At 43.4% G+C, this 20,270-nt stretch overlaps 1 protein-coding gene across 9 annotated transcripts in view; it reads right to left on the reverse strand.

Moving 5' to 3' along the window:
- Positions 1-20,270, reverse strand: part of Polk (DNA polymerase kappa) — a 151,130-nt gene that overhangs the window by 57,086 nt on the left and 73,774 nt on the right. For 7 of the 9 annotated variants that reach the window (XM_047555704.1, XM_047555705.1, XM_047555703.1 and 4 more), the window contains one exon: positions 14,296-17,106. The exons of the other annotated variants lie outside the window; for them this stretch is intronic. In XM_047555704.1, coding sequence (XP_047411660.1) covers positions 16,860-17,106 — 247 coding nt within the window. In that variant the 3' untranslated portion in view covers positions 14,296-16,859. Of the gene's footprint in view, positions 1-14,295; positions 17,107-20,270 lie in introns of those variants that run through there. 9 annotated transcript variants of the gene reach the window in all.

Raw genomic sequence — 20,270 nt, forward strand, 5'->3', positions numbered from 1 at the left:
GGTTGTACACAATGTAGATTCACACCATTCATGTAATCATACATATACATAGGATAATTCTGTCTGTTTCATTCTACTATCTTTCTGTCCCCACCCCCTCCCACCCTATTTTCCTCTACGCCATCCGAAGTTCCTTCATTCTTCTCTTACCCCCGCCACCCTCCCTCATTATATATTGTCATGCACTTATCAGAAAAACCATTTGGACTTTGGTTTTTTGGGCTTGGTCTATTTCACTTAGCATGATATTTTCCAACTTCATCCATTTACCAGCAAATGCCATAATTTTATTCTTCTTTATGGCTGAGTGATATTCCATTGTGTATATATACCACAGTTTCTTTATCCATTCGTCAATTGAAGGGCATCTCGGTTGGATCCACAATCTAACTATTGTGAATTGAGCTGCTATGAACATTGATGTGGCTAAATCACTGTAGTATGCTGATTTTAAGTCCTTTGGATATAAACTGAGGAATGGGATAGCTGGGTCAAATGGTGGGTCCATTCCAAGTTTTCTGAGGAACCTCCATACTGCTTTCCAGAGTGGCTGCACCAATTTGCAACTCCACCAGCAATGTATGAGTGTGCCTTTCTCCACACATTCACACCAACACTTATTATTGCTTGTATTCTTGATAAAATTCATTCTAATTAGAGTTATATGAAATCTTAAGTTGGTTTTAATTTGCATTTCTCTAATTACTAGGGATGATGAGCACTTTTCCATATATTTGTTGATCACCTGCATATCTTCTTCTGTGAAGTGTCTGCCCATTTCCTTAGTCCATTTATTGATTGGGTTCTTTGTATTTTGGGTGTAAAGTTTTTTAAGTTCTTTATAAACTTGGGAGATGAGTGCTCTGTCTTAAGTGTGTGTGGAAAAGATTTTCTCCCACTCTGTAGGTTCTCTTTTCACATTATTGATGGTTTCCTGTGCTGAGAAAAAGCTTTTTAGTTTGAATCTATCCCATTTATTGATTCTTGCTTTTATTTCTTATGCTATGGGGGTTTTGTTAAGGACGTCTGGTCCTAAGCCAATGTGATAGAGATTTTGGGCCTACTTTTTCTTCTATTTGGTGAAGGGTCTCGGGTCTAATTCCTAGATCCTTGATCCATTTTGAGTTGAGTTTTGTACAGGGTGAGAGATAGAGGTTTAATTTCATTTTAGTGCATATGGATTTCCAGTTTTGCCAGCATCATTTGTTGAAGAGGTTATCTTTTCTCCACTATATGTTTTCGGCACCTTTGTCTAATATGAGATAACTGTACTTATGTGGGTATGTCTTTGTGTCTTCTACTCTGTACCATTGGTCTACCTGTCTATTTTGGTGCCAGTACCATACCGTTTTGTTACTATTGCTCTGTAGTAGAGTTTAAGTTCTGGTATTGTGATAACTCCTGCATCACTCTTCCTGCCCAGGATTGCTTTGGCTATTCTGGGTCTTTTGTTCTTCCAGATGAATTTCATGATTGCTTTTTCTGTTTCTATGAGAAATGTGAGACTGGGTAATTTATAAAGAACAGAAATTTATTTCTCACTGTTCTCTATATGCAGAAAAGGCCAAGATCAAGGTGCTAGCAGGTTCAGTTGTATGGAGGCTGATCATTGCTTCTAAGATGCACCTTGTTGTAAGTGTTATGTCCTCACATGGCAGAAGGTAGGAAGGCAAAAAGGGGTGAACTCCCTCAGTCAAGTCCTTATTATTTAGGGTTAATTTTATTTTTTTATCTATACATGACAGTAGGGCATATTTTGACATATTTTACATACCTGGAGTGCAACCCCTTCCAGTTCTGATCCCATTCTTGTGGTTGTACATAATTTGGAGTTACACTGGTCATGTATTCACATGAGCATACGAAACTTATGTCTGAGTCATTCTACTGTCTTTCCTATTCCCATCCCCCCTCCCTTCACTTCATTCCCTTTTGTCTAATCCAATGAACTTCTATACTTCCCCTCCCTACCCTCTCTTGTTATGGGTTAGCATTCACATATTAAGAACATTCAACCCTCCCTTGAGTTCACATTCCTTCATTTTCAATTTCCCATTACTCCACACTTACTTGTAAGTGTTGTATAATTGCTATCTCAATTTATTTATCTCACAGTCTCATCTAAGCTAATCAGACATTTTTTTCCACTCCACTCCACTGAGTTGCTCCATCTTGCCAAGATCCAGTCATGACTTCTCCGCCAGGTACACCGAACCCTTGGCTGACTTTGACACCAAGGATCACAGTCTCCTTGCAACCACTTGCTGCTTTCCAGTCTCCTATATTGGTTCTTCCTCCTCTGCTTTACCTACAAATGTTGGAGTCTGAGAAGGTTTTTATAAAATAAAATATCTGATGGCATAAGAATTTTCATCCCCATCCTACAGATGAAATTTCAAAACAGATTTAAAAGTTAAATCACTTGCTTATGTCTTAAAAGAAAATCAGTGATTAAACTGTCCCAGGAAGTCAGAATCAAACACCTGAGCTTTCCAACACCCTATAAGGCCTAACCCCCCACAAGCAGCTGCAAAAGCCCCACCCCCGACCCCTCTTGGAGCCACACCTTGGCAATATGGCGCATATCCTGCTTCTCTTCCGGAGTGTCAGTTTCCCACCGGCTCGGGCCGCACCCAATCACTCTCCACCGCCCTGCCTCAATCCCCTAGCGACAAAGCTTGCCCAATCACCTACCGCCCTGTCCCATACCCTGACCTATGAGACTTCTCTCCACTCTATAAAAGTGCGTGTATTCTCCGAATAGAGCGGAACTTTTCCGGTGGACTGGCAGTTGGTGTCAGCCTTGTTCTTTCGGTGGTGCCGAAACCTGGGAGAGACGAGCGCCTCTCTGGCTCGTCTCTCTTCTTTGCGACACTGCTGCTGCTCCACCCTCGACCATCTTTCCCGGAGCTGGCTCTCTTCACTCACCACCGGCTCATCCTTTCGGTAAGTGCCCCCGGGGCGGAGGAACCACTCTCGTTTGGGCTATCATGGGACTCTTGACCGTGATTGTCTGGCAACTTCCCAACGCCCAACGGGAAGGGAGGTCACACCCCGCCTAGGCCTTCAGGGCGACAGCGGACTCCCAGGCTCCTCCTCGGCCACAACACTCCAAAAGTGGCATTTCACTTAGATCTTAACACACGACTCAATCAGGACTCATACTCCAGTCGCCCAGTTTCACTTTTAAAGACTCTTGGAAATTGACCTTCCCTTGCGCCACCCCTTCTCTCCATCATTCCTCTTTGCTGTTCTTTCCAGACTGCGGGGTCTCCAGAAACCCTGGTACCAGGTTCCTTCAGGCTCCAGGCCTTTGCCCCCGGGAGAGTGAGGGCCTGGGTTACGATCCACACCCTCCTCTTCAACTGGTTCGTTTTCGAACCCCTCCAGGATTGATTGAGACCTATCGGGGACGCCCTTTAGGATCTCTTCTCTCCTTACCGGCCGAAGGATATTCCTCTATCACCTTTCTTTTTCCTTCTCTCTCTCTTTCCCCTTTCTCTCCCTTCCCTGTCTCTCCTGACTCTCCTCCTCTCCTTTTTGGCAATGGGAACGTCTTCTTCCTCCCCGCTGGGGGACTCCCCCCTTCAATGTCTCCTAAAAAACCTTAGCACCCTGTCCCTCAAGCCAGATATCAAACCAAAACTTCTCGTCAAATTTTGCACCCAGGATTAGCCTCACTATCCCCTAGACAATCAGAGTGTATGGCCCCCCAGGGTACACTAGATCCCAACATTCTTTGAGACCTCTCCAATTATTGCCAGTGCCAGGAAAAATGGAAGGAGATTCCCTACATCCAAGCTTTCTGCCTTCTAGCCCAACATCCGTCACTCTGCTCCACCTACACTCTGTCTCAGGTCCTTTTAACCTGCAAACCTCTCTCTCACCCCCCCAGGGCCTCAGAGACAGCCTTCGACCCTGCCGCTGAACCACCCCCCACTTATAGGCCTCCACCTTCTGCCCCCGCGCTTCCTCCTGCTGCTCCCTCTGCTACCCCAGTATCTTCCCCAACTTCCTTTCCTCCCCCACTTCCTCCCACCTCCCACCCTTTTAGCCCTCCCTTCACGCGCTCCTGAGGGCCTCCCCCTACCCCCCTCACTATTGCCCCTCTCTGTGAAGTGGCTGGCGCCGAGGGTGTGGTCTGGGTCCATGTGCCATTTTCCCTGGCAGACCTGACACAATTAGAGAGGAAACTGGGTTCCTTCAGTACAGATCCCACCACCTACATCAGGGAGTTTCAATGGGTCCTCCAGGCTTATAGCCTAACACACCATGACATTTTCATGCTCCTGGCCAACACCCTCCTACCTGAAGAACGTCGCCGAGTCTGGGATGCCGCTCAAACTCATGCCAATGACACACACTGCACCGACTCCAACCACCCACCCGGCCCACATGCAGTCCCCGAACAAGACCCACATTGGGATTATAACATCGCCCAAGGAATCCAAGCCAGGGACATTTTGCCTCTTGCCTGGTTATGGATCTTAAAAAGGCTGCCTGTAAGGTCGTCAATGTCCAAAAAGTTCAGGAAATTATCCAGAAGAAGGACGAAACCCCATCCGAATTCCTAAACAGGCTCACCTAGGCCCTCCAACAATACACCAACCTAGACCCCACCTCGGATGACAGCCAACATGTCCTTATGATGTATTTTTGGCCCAATCCTACCCTGACATTAAAGCCAAATTAAGAAATTGGAATAGGGCCCAGCTATCCCTCAGACTGAGATCTTATCAGTGGCCTTCAAGGTTTTTCATAACCAGGAAGAGGAAAAGGAGCACCAGAAGCAAAGAGCTCATCAAGCCAATTTCCAAATGCTGGCTCAGATCATAAAATCTACCCCCAGGGCGTTCTCCTGCCACATCCAACCCCAAGCCTCCACCTGGGGCATGCTTTAAGTGTGGCAAAGAAGGACATTGGTCAAAAGCCTGTTCCTCTCCCAGGCAACCCACCACACCTTGCCCAAAATGCTGAAAGAGGGGGCATTGGGGTTCCGATTGCCCTTTCGCCCGAAGGGGCGGATGGTCAAGTGACCCTCAAGCACCTGGAACACGGCAACCATCTATGGTAGGGTTAGCCGATGAGGATTGACGAGGCCTTGGGTTCTCCCCGACCATGTCCATAACAAGAAGAGAACCCAGGGTCATTATTATTGTGGATGGCGCCCCCACCTCCTTCCTCCTAGATACTGGCGCTACTTTCTCGGTCTTGAGGGAATTCTGGGGCCTTACCACACTTAGCACCTCTCCTATAGTTGGGGTAGGAGGGAAACAAATTCTCCCCCCGCAAAACCCCCTTCCTAACTTGCTCCATTCAAGGCAGTAATTTTTCTTTCTCCCACTCTTTCTTAGTTATGCCTCAATGCTCCATCCCTCTCATGGGAAGGGATATCCTCTCCCTATTAAAGGTGTCTATCACCATACCATTTTCATCCTCCCCCACGACCCCCTTCCTTTTAGCCCTCCTTTCTGAAACCAGGGATCCCATCCCAGAAAATTCCCTCCCCACTTTGACCTACCCCATAAATACTACAGTATGGGACACTAGTAGCCCCTCCAATGCCCAATGTCCCCCTATTACTATTAAACTACAAGACCCCACCAAATATATACATCAGGCCCAATATCCCCTAAGCACCACCGCACTCCTTAGACTTCATCCCATCATTGAGGATCTCCACTGAAAACGGTATATCCATCACATGCATTTACCCTTCAACACCCCTGTTCTGGCAGTTAAAAAGGGCAATGGATCACACCGCCTAGTCCAAGACCTCCGCCTAATCAACGCTTCCATTGTTCCCATACATCCCCTAGTCCCTAACCCGTACACTTTACTATCCCAAGTCCCCGTATCATCCACACACTTCTCAGTCTTAGATTTAAAGGATGCCTTCATTTCCATTCCCCTTGACCCTTCCTCCCAAGATATCTTTGCTTTCACTTGGACGAACCCACATAGGCAGCATTCCAAACAGATGACATGGACAGTCCTTCCTCAAGGGTTTCAGGATAGTCCCCACCTCTTTGGACAGGTTTTGGCCCAGGATCTCAAAACCTTCCATGCATCCCATCCACAATCTGTCCTCTTGCAGTATGTGGATGACCTCCTTCTCTGTAGTCTATCCTGGGAACAATCCCAAATCGACACTGCTTCACTCCTCAACTTTTTAGCAGAGAGGGGTTACCGCCTTTCCCCTTCCAAGGCCCAAATCTCCCTCTCAACCGTGACTTACCTAGGTTTCCAGCTCTCCCCACAGAGAAAGGAAATTACTCTTGACAGGAAACAGCTCCTCACCACCCTCCCCATCCCCAAAACCAAAGCCGAGATCCTCTCATTCCTGGGACTGGCTGGGTACTTCAGGGTTTGGATTCCAAATTTTTCCCTGTTGGCTCGACCTCTCTATGACCTAGTGAAAGAGTACCCTGAAGAACCTCTATCCTACACACCTTGCCGCCCCTTCCTCAAACTTAGACAAGTTCTAGTTGAAGCCCCCGCACTTCATCTCCCGGACCTTACCAAACCTTTTTCCCTCTACGTCCACGAGAATAGCGGTCAAGACTTGGGGGTCCTAGGACAGATCTATGGCCCTTCCTTCACCCCTGTGGCCTACCTTTCCAAACAATTAGATCCCACTGTACGAGGATGGGCCCCCTGCCTACGAGCCCTAGCAGCCAGGCACCTATTACAAAAGGAAGCCTACAAATTAACTTTTGGGGCACCTCTCACCATCCTTTCAGCCCATCACCTCAAGGATCTGCTCTCCTATAAAGCTCTCCAGTCCCTTCCGCCGTCCAGACTCCTAGCCCTCCTATCTTCCTTCCTGGAGAATCCCACCATCTCCTTTCTCCCATGCCCGCCCCTAAACCCTGCCCCTCTACTCCCAATACCATACCCTCCCAACACACCTCTCCATAATTGCTTGGAGACCCTCCAGAACTTTATACCCTGTCACTCCTCCATTTCCAAGGGCCCCCTCCCACATGCTGACTTCACATGGTTTACAGATGGGTCTTCATTCAGGGAAGACCACACCTATTATGCGGGTTACGCGGTAGTCTCCCTCGATTCAGTCATAGAGGCTCTCATTACAACTTCCTGAGGATAAACTCTCCCTCTTCAGTCTTCTCTATGATCTCTTCCACTCCAGCCCCCAATCACTGTCCCATTTTTTACAAACCTTCTTCTCACTTACCCCAGCAGAAAAAACCCTACTCCACTATGTTTCCCTCTCTTGCGCCGTTTGACAGCGCACCAACCCCAACACTCCCCTCAAACCTAAACCTTATCCCTCACACCAGGCCAGGGGCCACACCCCTGTGGCTGACTGGCAGGTCGATTTTACCAACATGCCCCCTGTCCGACATCACAAATACTTCCTAGTATTTGTGGACACCTTCTCAGGATGGGTGGAAGGATTCCCAACAACCAATAAAAAGGCCTCCACAGAGGCTCACTCTCTCCTAACACAGATCATTCCCAGATTTGGAATGCCTATTTCCATCCAATCTGATAACGGACCAGAGTTCACAGCCCAAATAATCCAGGGCGTATCTAAATTCCTTCCACTCCCCTGGCACTACCACTGTCCCTACTGACCACAAGCATCAGGGAAAGTGGAAAGAACCAACAGAACGTTAAAAGATATTTTAAACAAATTGTCTCTAGAGCTGCACCTTGACTGGGTTCGTCTTCTACCCCTTGCCCTGCTTCGACTTAGAGCACTCCTGAAGAAACCCACCAACCTTTCCCCATTTGAGGTCATGTTTGGAAGGCCTCTCCTACCACCTGGCATCACAGCCGTTCCAGGGTCCATACCATCCGCTATAGCCCTCCCCTTACTCTCCCACCTTCGGGCTGAACTATGGAAACATCAAGATTGGCTGCTTCCAGACCCGTCAGCCACAAAAAATGATCTTATACTACACCCAGGCCAATTGGTCTTTCTCAACCCCCCTGAACCCAAAGCCCCCCTAACTCCCAAATGGGAGGGACCATATCCCGTCATCCTGTGTACCCCAACAGCCGCTAAGCTTGCCACATCCAATAACCATGTAACACCATGGGTTCATATTTCTAGATTGAAGCCTTATACCAGGAACCCATCCTCAGCAGCCCACAGACCTTGACCAGCTACAGGACGAACCAATACACCACTCTTTTCAGTGTACCCCTCACCCCTCCAACCCTCTTAAGCTCTGTCTCTCCCGCTCCCCAACCCTGTCCCCCATTCAGGAAGAATGACTCCTCTTAAGCCTCCTTCTACTTCCACTCCCTCTCTACCCAGAGGGTTCTCAAAAACCATCCTTTGTCTGGAGATTTAAAGTGCGTGAAACCTACACGGACAGGCAAACCAGTATCACTCATCTTGCCTCCACAAAGACTGCCCCCTGACAGGGTGTTCCTCAGCCATTGACATTCCCCTTTCCCTTACCTCCTCCCAATTAACCCGTTGGTGCACAGAAAAGCTATCTCCCCTACTTATGCGCTACCCATGACCAAAACTCCACCAGTAGCCTCCAAAGGGGGCGCACCTGAAATTCAAATAACCTCTTTATTCACATCCATGATCCCTGGAATCCCAAGTGGGCTTCCCCTCGTAGGTACGCTTTCTACTATGGGTGGTCCCCCAAACCCTGGGGCTTCTCCATTTCTCGGGAATACATCCCCATATACGGAACTCTTTCCCTGGTTTCTGTCAACATCCAACACAAAGAGGAGCAGCTCTCCTCTGCCCTAGAACCACCCTCTCACTCCTCCGCCAACTCCCCTGGGTCACCCATTTACACTTGGGTGCAGGTTCTACTCTCGCTGTTCTCAATGTTCCCTTCCTTCCTTCTCCCCTGGGAACTGTTTTCTCTGTGCTTCTCTTGCACACCCGCTTCTAGCCTACAGACACACACAAGTTCTAACACTCTCTCTGCCTTTATCCAAAACCCCTTCCTCACTTGGATGTGGCCCATTCTAGGCCCCTTAGCTGTCATCTTAGTGGCCTGTCTCTTCCTACCTTGTATCGTGAAATTCATCCAAACCCAGGTGGGAAAAATCTCTAATCAAACCTTTATCCAGCTCTTACTCAGGAATTACCAGCTGCTAGCCACCGAGGACCCAACCAACTCCTGGCAAGAACATCTCATCAGCTGATGACTAGCCCCTTCTGTCACCAGTGGCAGCTATTCCTGGAAACCCTTGCCGTGGATGCCTGGATGGTCACCCCCAGCAACTACCTCTCCCAATGGGATGACCAGTTGCAAATTTTGTGGTTCCAAGGGACTTTCATGGACTTCCCTCCCGGTGAAGTGACTGCATTTGGCCTTCTGTTATGGGGACTAATAAGTGACCTACTCCTCAACCCTCCCTTCTTGCCTCTACCTTCCCAACGACAACCCACTCCAGCAGGAAGTAGCCAGAGGAAGAACAACGACCCCATTCCCGTATATAGAGGAAAAAGGGAGGAATATAAGGCCTAACCCCCCACAAGCAGCTGCAAAAGCCCCACCCACCCCCCTTGGAACCACACCTTGGCAATATGGCACATATCCTGCTTCTCTTCCGGAGTGTCAGTTACCCTTGCCTGTGCGGCCCGCACCCAATCACTCTCCACCGCCCTGCCTCAATCCCCTAGCGACAAAGCTTGCCCAATCACCTACCGCCCAGTCCCATACCCTGGCCTATGAGACTTCTCTCCACTCTATAAAAGTGAGTGTATTCTCCGAATAAAGCGGAACATCTCCGGTGGACTGGCAGTTGGTGTCGCCTCGTTCTTTCACGCCCCATATGTCCAGGGTATGAGTTTGAGGGTATACTGCTGAAGTGGAGAATCAAATCACCCACTCTGTCATATGCTTTAGCTAAAGCATTCTGCCAGCTAGGCCAGACTTGTCTCAGTTCCCTCTCCTGGTTCCCATACAGCTCTAGCCTCTTTGCCCCTGTGTATTAATATAATGAGACACAAGTTCAACTTCCATGTCCTTGTCCCTCTTTGGTATGATCCAAGACGAATGAAGACACTACTATGTCCTGAAATAAGACACATGGATTCTATTCTCTTTTGTACCTTAAGTTGACTATCTTTCCCCCTTTTCTATTACAATCTATAAGGAAAATGAATTTTAAGATTGCTTCCTAGACAGTAGGGAGCATCATAAAAGACTCTTTTTTTTTTTTTTTTTTTTTTTTTTTTTTTTTTTTGCGGTGCTGGGGATTGAACCCAGGGCCTATGTGCTTGCAAGGTGAGCACTCTATCATTAACTCAATAGTTCTCAGCTCTAGTTTCACAAAGAAAAAAAAAATCCATGTCAGGTTTTCAGCCCAAGTCAATTACATCAGAATCTTTAGGAGCTCAAGGTGTTCAATGTCTTTTTCATAATTTACTGATTATATAATCTTGTAACAATTCTCAATTATAGTATCCTAATTTATGAAATGGGGATCATAAAACCTACTTTTGGGTGTGTAGGAGCTAGTTCCTACAGTCTTAAAAGAATTGATTGCATATTCCCAACTGTGTTCAGTGATATCATATTTCAGGTTGAAACCAGCTAGGAGGAAGAATTACACGAAGGAAATTGGAAAGTGCTACAAAAAGGACTTCTCTCTCTTCAAGCCCAGAGAGCTAGTAGTCAAACATTAACCAGCACACCACTGATTACTTTCAGCTACTAGGTGACAGAGTTGAGAAAATGACCCAGACGAATCATAAACATATCAATTTTCAACTTCGCTATGTAATATTTGTAGGAATATCTTACAATACATGCTTTTCTCAGTTGCAATGTGTACTATCAAGGAAAGGTTAAGTGATCAGTTAATTCTTTATGGGTCAAAACTCCAATGCCTTCAGGAGCTGGGCAAGTATAAGGAAAGAGGGACAGGAGAGGAGGGAACCTTGCTGAACTAGAAAACAAGTCGAGACTCCCTCCCTCATTTCATTCAGGTCCCTACTCAAATGATACTAGCTGTGAAAACTCATATCTGACCATACAATCCTCTTTCTCCTGTCACTCACCCTTTTTTTTTAAATTTTTTTTTTTAGTTGTTGATGGACCTTTATTTTATTCATTTACTTATATGCAGTGCTGAGGATCGAACCCAGTGCCTCACACACGTGAGGCAAACGTTCCACCACTGAGCCACATCCCAGCCCTTCACTCACCCTTTATACCATGCCTCACTTCATTTTCTTCCTATCTCTTGACATTATGTTTGTTCACTTGTTCATTGTATGTTTCTTTCACCAGAATACAAATTCCATGAGAAAGTTGAAGTAATGAAGTACCTCATGTTAGTGGGTGTTCAATAAATATTTGATGGATGGATGGGAGGGTGGGTGGGTGTATGGGTAGGTAACCATTACCCAGCTCCAGAAGAATATTGCTAGGGAATGTAGGTCTGGCATTATCAGATCTTTTTTTTTTCACTTCTTCTTGTTTTTAAATTGAACCATGAATTAAAAAAAAAAAAAGCCCCAAAGGAAAGTAGAAACTATTTTGAACTGAATGAAAATTAAAATAAAATATGTCATAATGTGTGGGATGTAGTATTTAGAGGGAAATTTATAGCATTAAATGATTACATTAGAAAAGAAGCAAGGTCTTAACACCCTAAGAAAGTGAAAGGAGAAGGGCAAAATAAATACCTAAAGCAAGCAGACAGAAGAAATGTAACACAGGTAAAAGCAATAACCAATGGATTGAAAAATAAAAAATAAAAAACAAAATCAACGAAAACAAAAGCTAGTAATTTGAAAACATCAATGAACCAATAAACACCTAGACAGACTGACCAAGAAAAAAGAGAGGAGACACAAATTACCAATGTTAGGAATAAAAGAAAGTATAGCACTACAGATCCCATAGACTATTTTTTTTTTTTTGCAGTGCTGGGGATGGGGACTTATGCTTGCAACGCAACCACTCTACCGACTGAGCTATCTCCCCAGCCCAGAACCCATAGACTTTAAAAAAACAATAAGGGAATATTATGAATAGCTCCACCCACATAAATTCAACAATGAAATGGAATAATTTTAGATGAAATGAAATATTTTTCCAAATATAACACACCAAAATTCACTCAAGATTATATAATCTGAATAATTCTATAACAATTAAAGAAATTAGATTTGTAATTTAAAATATTCCACAACAAAAATCTGTATGTTCATGTGGTTTCATTGGTGAATTTTTCCAAACACTTAAAGAATAACACCTGATCTACACAATCTCTTTTATAAAACAGAAGAGGAGGAAACTCTTCCCAACTCATTTTAAGAGACAGCATTGCTTTAATTCTAAAACCCCCATGAAGACAGTATGAAAAACTTCTCAAAAAACAATCAACTCAAATCCAAAGATATATAAAAAGGTGTAATACATGATGATCAAGAGGGGCTTATCCCAAGAATACATTCAATATTTGGAAATCCATTATGGAATCTATCATATTAATAGCCTAAGGAAAACTACATGATCATATTAATTGAGGCAAAAAATATTTCGAAAAATTCAACACCCATTCATGATAAAAAACAATTTAAAACAAAACAGACAAACCAAAACACCCAAATCTTTCTCAGCTGATTAGGAATAAAAGGAAATTTCTTTAACCTGATAAAGAGGAACTATAAAAAACTGACAGTCAATATCACACTTAATCATAAAAGTCTGAACATTTTCTTTTTCCCTAAGTTTAGGAATAAAAAGAGATTCCCACTCTCACTACTCCATTTAAATAAATTGGAATAAGTACGTAAAAAGGCATATAGATTGGAAAGAAATAAAACTATCTCTGCTATAGTTTCAGACAACCTGATTGCACAAAAAAGTTCAAAGGAATGTATAAAACGTCTATAAAGTTAGTAAGTTAGTTTAGCAAGGCTCCATTATACAAGGTAAACACATAAATATCAATCATATTTCTATATACTGACAGTCAACAAATAAAGCTAAAATTTTAAAAAACACAATTTATACCAGGTGCAGTGGCACACACCTGTAATCCCAGTGACTTGGGAGGCTGAGGCAGGAGGATTGCCAAGTTTGAGGCCGGTCTCAGGAACTTAGTGAGACCCTGTCTCAAAATAAAAAATAAAAAGGGTTGGGGATGTAGCTCAGTGGTAAAGTGCCCAGGGTTCAATCCTCAGTATAAATTAATTAATTAATTAATTAAATAAAAAACAATTTATAATTTATCAAAAACCAAAAATACTTGCATATAAATCCAACAAAACATGTACAGTTTCTCAATACTACAGAAATACAAAAGGTCAATGAAAGAAATCAAAGACTAAATAAATGAAAAGGTAAATCATGGATTCATGGATTGAAAGATTGAAAATCATAGATGTCAATTCTCCACAAATCAATCTATAAATTTAATGCAATGCCATTTGTAGTTACAGACAAGCTACTTCCAAAGTTTATAAAGAGAAGCAAAAAACTTTGAGAGGCCAAAAAAACTTTGAAAAAGAAGAATTAAGTTAGAAGTGTCATTGTACTCAATGGTATTTTAAATCTGCGATAATCAATACAGCAGAATATTGGAAAAGAAAGAGATATACAGATCAACAAAATAAAATACAGAATCTAGAAACAGATGCACAGTATGACCAACTGATTTTTGACAAGAGTTTGCAAGCTTTGACAATGGAAAAAGGATAACACTTTCAACAAATGCTATTTGAACAATTAGATATCCATATTGAGAAATATGGACCTTGATGCAAATTTCATACCTTATACAAAAATTAGTTCAAAATGGATGACAGACATAAATGTAAAACACAAAACTATAAGCTTTAAGAAGAAAAGAGGAGAAAAACTTCAATGCCTGTGGTTGGGCATGTTAGGAATAACATGACAATAAAAGATAAAAGTGGTAAATTAGTCTTCACCAAAACATAAAACTTTCACTTGGGGCTGGGGTTGTGGCTGAGTGGTAGAGCACTTGCCTGTCATGTTCAGGGCACTGGGTTTGATTCTCAGCACCACATATAAATAAATAAAATAAAGTTCCATTGACAACTAAAAAAAAAAAAATGAAAAAGAACTTTCACTCTATGAAAAGTACTATTAAGAGAATAAAAAAGACAAGTCATAGGCTAGGAGAATATATTTGCAAATCACATATCTGACAAATTACTATAACCAGAATATATAAATAATTTTCAAAATTCAACAGTAAGAAAACAACAATCCAATTTAGAAAAAGAGAAAAGACTTTAATGGAACAGGGAAATGCCAATTAAAACCACAATGAGATACCAATATACATCTATTTGAATGGCTAAGACTTAAAAAAAATGCTGACAAGATCAAGTTGAAGTTACTTTCTTAGGGAATCAAGGCCCTTGCATGAACTGGTTCTGCCTACTACCCTATATTAGTTAGCTTTCCATTACTATGACAAAATACCTGAGATAATCAACTTAAAAGAATGGAAGGCTTATTTTGGCCCACAGTTTCAGAGGTTTCAATCCATAGTCACTTCATCTTATTACTTTGGTCCTATGGTAATACAGTATATTATAGTGGGAGTGCATGGCAGAGGAGGCCTGTTTGCCTCATAGCAACCAAGAAACAGAGACCAAAAGGGGTCAGAGTCCCCTCACTTCCCATGTTACAGCAATGCTGGTCATTTTCCTCTTTCTGGAACAAATCAATTTCAATTTTGTCTTGCATTTGCTTATCTCTTGCTTATGTTTTTCCACTTCGGTAGCCTTTTCCACGTCTACTGTCATTCAGGTATTTGTAAAATGTCCTCTCTGCCTAAGTCATCAAATCTAAGCCCTTCTGTGCCCCTGTCTCAGTCACATGACCATTTCATGACCTTCATAGCACTTAGACCTGTCCCTTAAATTACCTTACCCTTTGTATTTCCTTACTTGTCTATCATCTCTTCATCACACAGAGTATGAGCTCCATCAGAAAAGGGGTTGTCTTGTTCTCTGCATCCCCACATCTAGAACATGTCTAGCAAAGAGTAAGATCTTGGAATGAAGAGCCTCAGCGCTTTCGGCGCCATTTTCGAGTGATGCCTGATCTCATCAATCCAGCGGGAGCGACGGGATAACCTGTCCGAGAGTGCCACTAGCACTACGCCGAAAAAACAGTAAAAAAAATCACCAAAAATAACTTAGAGAAAAGGCAACCCGCCGAGCTTCACAAGGGTTGGCGCAGTCGTTTGCCCTGTCCGCTGATGGCCGTCTTCTGACAAGAAACTTGAGTCGACGGAAAATTCGGGACCCGGAGTAACCGGTGCCTCCGTCCTTGAAACGTATCCGAAGGAGAAAAAAGCAATCTGTGAAACCGTACTGGTGTTCTCTGGAAAACTCTTTACCAGGGCAACTTAACGGTTTTGACCTTTAGGAGAGAGCCAATTCTGGAAAATAACCTTACTTCTTTGATTGAATACACACGTAATACATTGGAACATGATAGGAGATTAAGGTTTAATAGTGACAAAATGAAGACCATGATAAAACAGCCTCCTACTAGCCCAACAGTTCTTACTTAGAAAATGATAGTGAATGGACCAAGATCACCAGACAGCTCTCGAACCAATTTTAGGTGTAAAAGAGACAGGCTCTCACTGAGTTCCTTAGTGCCTCACTTTTGCTGAGACTGGCTTTGAAGATCCTCCTGCCTCAGCCTCCCGAGCCACTGGGATTACAGGTGTGCTCCACTGTGCCTGGCTAATTTGATGTATATTTAACCACAGTTTTAAAAATAAGTGAGAACATTCTTCTTGTGAATTTTTTTAAAGCTTATAAAACATTGACATAAACATGAACATTTACATTTATTTTAGTTTTGATGCTCTTGGCTTAATTGAACATATATTAACTTTGCACATACAAAAAGAGAATTGGAATTAAAGTGACCCGATTTATTCTTGATTTTTGAATGATCATTTAATATGTGCATATACTGTACAGAGAACCAAAAGCAGTGTGTGGTCTTGAACAGTTTTTTACCTATTTCATGATTTTATGTATTATATTTTAATAAATGATTTTAAACTCTTTAAAAAAAAAAGAGTAAGATCTTGAAAATATTTCTAGAATAAATGAATGAATGAACTACTTGCATGGTATATTAAGGAACTGGCATACAGCTCCTAAGGCTGGTCTTTAGGAAATGAGGCCATCCCGGCCATTACTGGGTGTGCTCTTGTTAACAGACTCTAATCACTTTCAACTTTCGAAGACTCTTCAAAAGTGTGCTTCAATTTAGGCTATATGTTATTCCCAAGGCAAAGATAATCTGCTCCATGCTTTAAAAACTTATGTGCAAAAAGGTTAAGTAACTTATGTCACACATAAATCAGTGTCTAAGTCAGGATAAAAGATAACAAGAAACTCTTTCCTTATTTGCAAAGGGCTTAATCATTTCTTTAAATAGGCTCCTCCTTAATTTGGAAAAGTAGTACTTTCCCTACCTCCTACCATGGTGGTGGGGACTGTGACTCAAAACTGGGGTGGGGGAGGATTCCAAAGCTGAAAAGCAGCCAACAAAGGGCGCAGTGTTGGAGGAACTTGAGAGTCTTCAGGGCCGAATCCCCGCACGGCTTGCTTCTCACCTCAGGGCCTCCGCACTGGGTACGCTCTGAAGTCCTCTGGACTCAGTCCACCCCACTGCCAATCAGGAGGGCGCCCGCATCACCTGAGACCTCGTTCCAGGACTTACGGAACTCGTGTCCAGCAGCTGCTACCTCCTCCTCTCGAGGCCCTTCCTGCGTCGGGATCCGGGACAGGCCCTTCCAAGGCCGAGCGGCCACGCCCCTCAGGTCTTCCCGAAGCCCCTTCGCGGTGGTCGCTGCCCCGCGGAGCAGCCTCTTGGCCGCGGCCCCTGTGTTCACAGCCCCGCGGTCTGCAGCGCGCCGGGCCGGGTCCATGGCCTCCCCGCGGGCTGCTGAGCCCCGCCGGGACCTGATACGGCGCGGGGCTGCCCGCGGGGGTCCGCTGCGGCGGGAACGCTGGGCAGAGTCCGCTCGCCGGCCACCGGCTCCAGGTTCTCCAGCCTCTCGGCCCTGCCCTGCCTGGGGCGGGCCTGGGAGAATCGCCTCGGGCGTGGCACGCGCTGTGCTGCGGTTTGGGTCCACCTGAAATGAAACACCCGAGAAACCCACAGCTCTGTTAAGCTCCCGGGTTATACTCCACTAATTCTTTGTACGATTTTGAGAAATATCGATGTTCCATTTATATCCGACACCACCGGAACTTCAATATCAAATATTTCTAAATAGGCTTTCAGAATTTTCTTGGGAATAAAAAACACGTCTTTTAATTTCTCATTTGATAATCACACAATTATCATCTTTCTTGGTTGATTCTTTTAAAAAACGAAATAATACAGAGGCAAGTCAAACAGTTTAAAAAAACTAGAATTCAAGTCTTTTTAAAAATATCTTTATTTATTTTTATATGGTGCAGAGGATCGAATCCAGTATCTCACACATACTAGGCAAGTGCTGTACCACTGAGCCACAACCACAGCCCCAGGTCCGATTCTGAAGCCCACCCCCATGGGAGGTAATTTGCTTTTCATTTATTTTGTATTCTTACGAATTTATGAAACGTTCATTTCAATATAAGTTATATAATTTCAATGGTCGTTTCAAACTTATTTTCCTTTCAAATTATAGTGCCAGGATGTTATTGTATTCAGAACACCACCTATAACTTCAAACTTTCTTTTTTAAAACGTGAAATGAGCTAGTCATGGTGGCACATGACTGTAAACCCAGTTACTTGGAGGCTGAGGCTGGAGGATCGTCAAGTTCAAGACCAGCCTGGGCAAGTTAGTGAGACCCTGCCTCAAATTTGAATATAAAAAGGGGTGGAATTCAACTTACTGGTAGAGCACCCATGAGTTCAATAGATATTGAAAAAATAAAATTTAATTAAATGGGCCTCATGTTTATAAATGGGATATGATCAAGACAATAGCAAATACATTGACTTAAATATTATACAGAAATACCAGATTGTACTAATATGAAAAATATATAATATATATAATATAATATAATATAATGGAAAAATAGGACAAAAATTACATGTTTATATAGTATGCTTACAACTCAAATTCTAAGAATCAGAAGAAAATACACACTGGAAAGAATGACAATGGAAACTGAAGGATATGGTTACCTATCTGTCATCCCGCCTGGCCCTAAATGAATCTGCCACAAAATTCCTCCCACAACCTGGCCCTGCTGACTCCCCACCAAAACGGTTCACCAAAAGTAACCAACTCCTCCCATGGCCTGGCTCTGCTAAGGCTGTATATAAAGCCCAGAACCTCATGGCCAGCAGCAATTTTACCCCTGGGAACTTGAGTCAGGTCAGGTATTTAACGGATTGACCCCACAGCAGAATAAAGAAGAGCTTGCTTCCTCTATCCTTGCTCTGAACATACTTTGGTTTCCCATATTTATGCAGTGTTAACTTATGGAACTCAGTGTCTTGAATATTATTTTGGATATTATTTCTTAGTCATTTCTAAAATAGAGAATTGATGAAATGCAGTTAGTTGTCTATTCTGGGTGATTATGTGCCTAGATAAAGTTTTCTTTGTTTTGTTTTGTTTTAGTTTTTTGGTCACTGCCTCTCTGACCAACTCTTTATTCAAAATAAGCTGTCCAAAATCATTTCATTTCACAGAATAAAACATCTTTAAGAGTTAACACACAGGCTTCTTTTCTTCTGAGGCAGGTTTTTTTTAGCTGTTGGTTTCTTGGTAGGTGCAGCCGTTTCCCCCACCCACAGGCTTCTTTTGCTTCTTTCCTTGTTTCTTTACCACAGGCTTCTTGCCTGCAGTCCCCTTCTGGTCTGACTTGGCTGTTACTGCTGCTGCTTTATCCACCTGGAGTTTGTGATTCTTGGCCTGGCAAGAATGGTATTCCAGTGACTGGTCTTTGCATATGGATTTAGCTGCAACAAGATGCTCAGGTTTTTCAATTACTTCATTTTCAGACTCCTGAATGGTCTTGTGTTGGGCCCTGAGGACTCTTTGTATCTCTGAACTTTTCAAGATTCTGCTAAGGTCAGTGTTGATCATCTTGTGCACAGGGAGGTTATAGTTATTCTTGAGGGAAGCAGTTTTAGACCAAGTGCCACACAGTTTGTCTAACTTCTGGGAAGCACTTTCAGTCCAAATGCAGAAACGTCCCACATGCCCACCAGGAGAAAATTTCAAAATTTGCAGTTTGCTTACAGGGAGTAGAGTAATTCCAGGGATATTTCTGAAGGCCTTGATGATACCCTTTATGCATTATTGATGATACAGGGCACCCTGAATGGAATATGGTGATGGTTTCTCATTTTGCCCTTGCCAGCTTTCATTTGTTGAGAGGCATAGACTTTGCTGAAATCATTCCAGGCTTAAAGTTTCTTAAGAAGTAGAACAGGCTCCTTGGTCTACTCGTAACCTTTAACTTTACCTTTAACCACCAAAGGAAGTTCAGGAATTTCCTCAACGTCATGACCTTTAGACATGACCAGATCTGGTAAGGCTGAGGCGGCCAAGGCAGAGCAGACAGCATACTACTTTTGGGTTGTGTTCACTCTATAGTGCCAGGTTTTGGTTAGTGCAAACATGTGGCCACCTCTGTACATATTTCCAAAGACATCATGGCCAGAATGGTAGGTCCTGCCACCTCAAACTCTGGGAATTTGAGTCACAGTTCTGTTGGAACCCCAAGACTCAGCACTGGTGTGATGACCTGCTAGTTCACTCACAGCATAGACCTGCCTGTTGTTTTTACACAAGTTGGTGTGAACAAAGTTCACAATATCTGGTCAAATTGGAGACTTGAACACAGCAGGCAAAGTAACATTTTTGCCAGATGATTTACCTTTTTTTGGAGTCCACTGATATCAGGAGTTGAGTACACGTCTTGTTCTTAGGCTCAAATGTTTCCATTTTTCTGGCAGAATTCAAGTTTTCTAAGATCCAAGGAAAGTTGGAATCCTAAAGGTCTGAGAACCCAGGTGTTCTCCTGGGTTGCTTCCAGGTGCACCCTTGTGCAACCTCTAAGGTGGTCACCAGGTCCCATACAACCTGGTTCCCTCTAGAAATAGACATCGTTGGATGATCTTCTCCTCAATTCCTCCCCTGCAGATTTTGTGTCCAGAACCCTCCACCCTTCCCTTCTCGCCCTGGAATCAGGGGAAAGTCCAGCCAAGATTTCCACTCACCATAGCAGGGAGAAAAGTTCTAATAATAGAATAGAAAAGCAGAAACATTAAAGGAAAAACAGGA

This window comes from Sciurus carolinensis, chromosome 6 (assembly GCF_902686445.1).
Source record: "Sciurus carolinensis chromosome 6, mSciCar1.2, whole genome shotgun sequence".
Taxonomy (NCBI): Eukaryota; Metazoa; Chordata; class Mammalia; order Rodentia; family Sciuridae; genus Sciurus; species Sciurus carolinensis.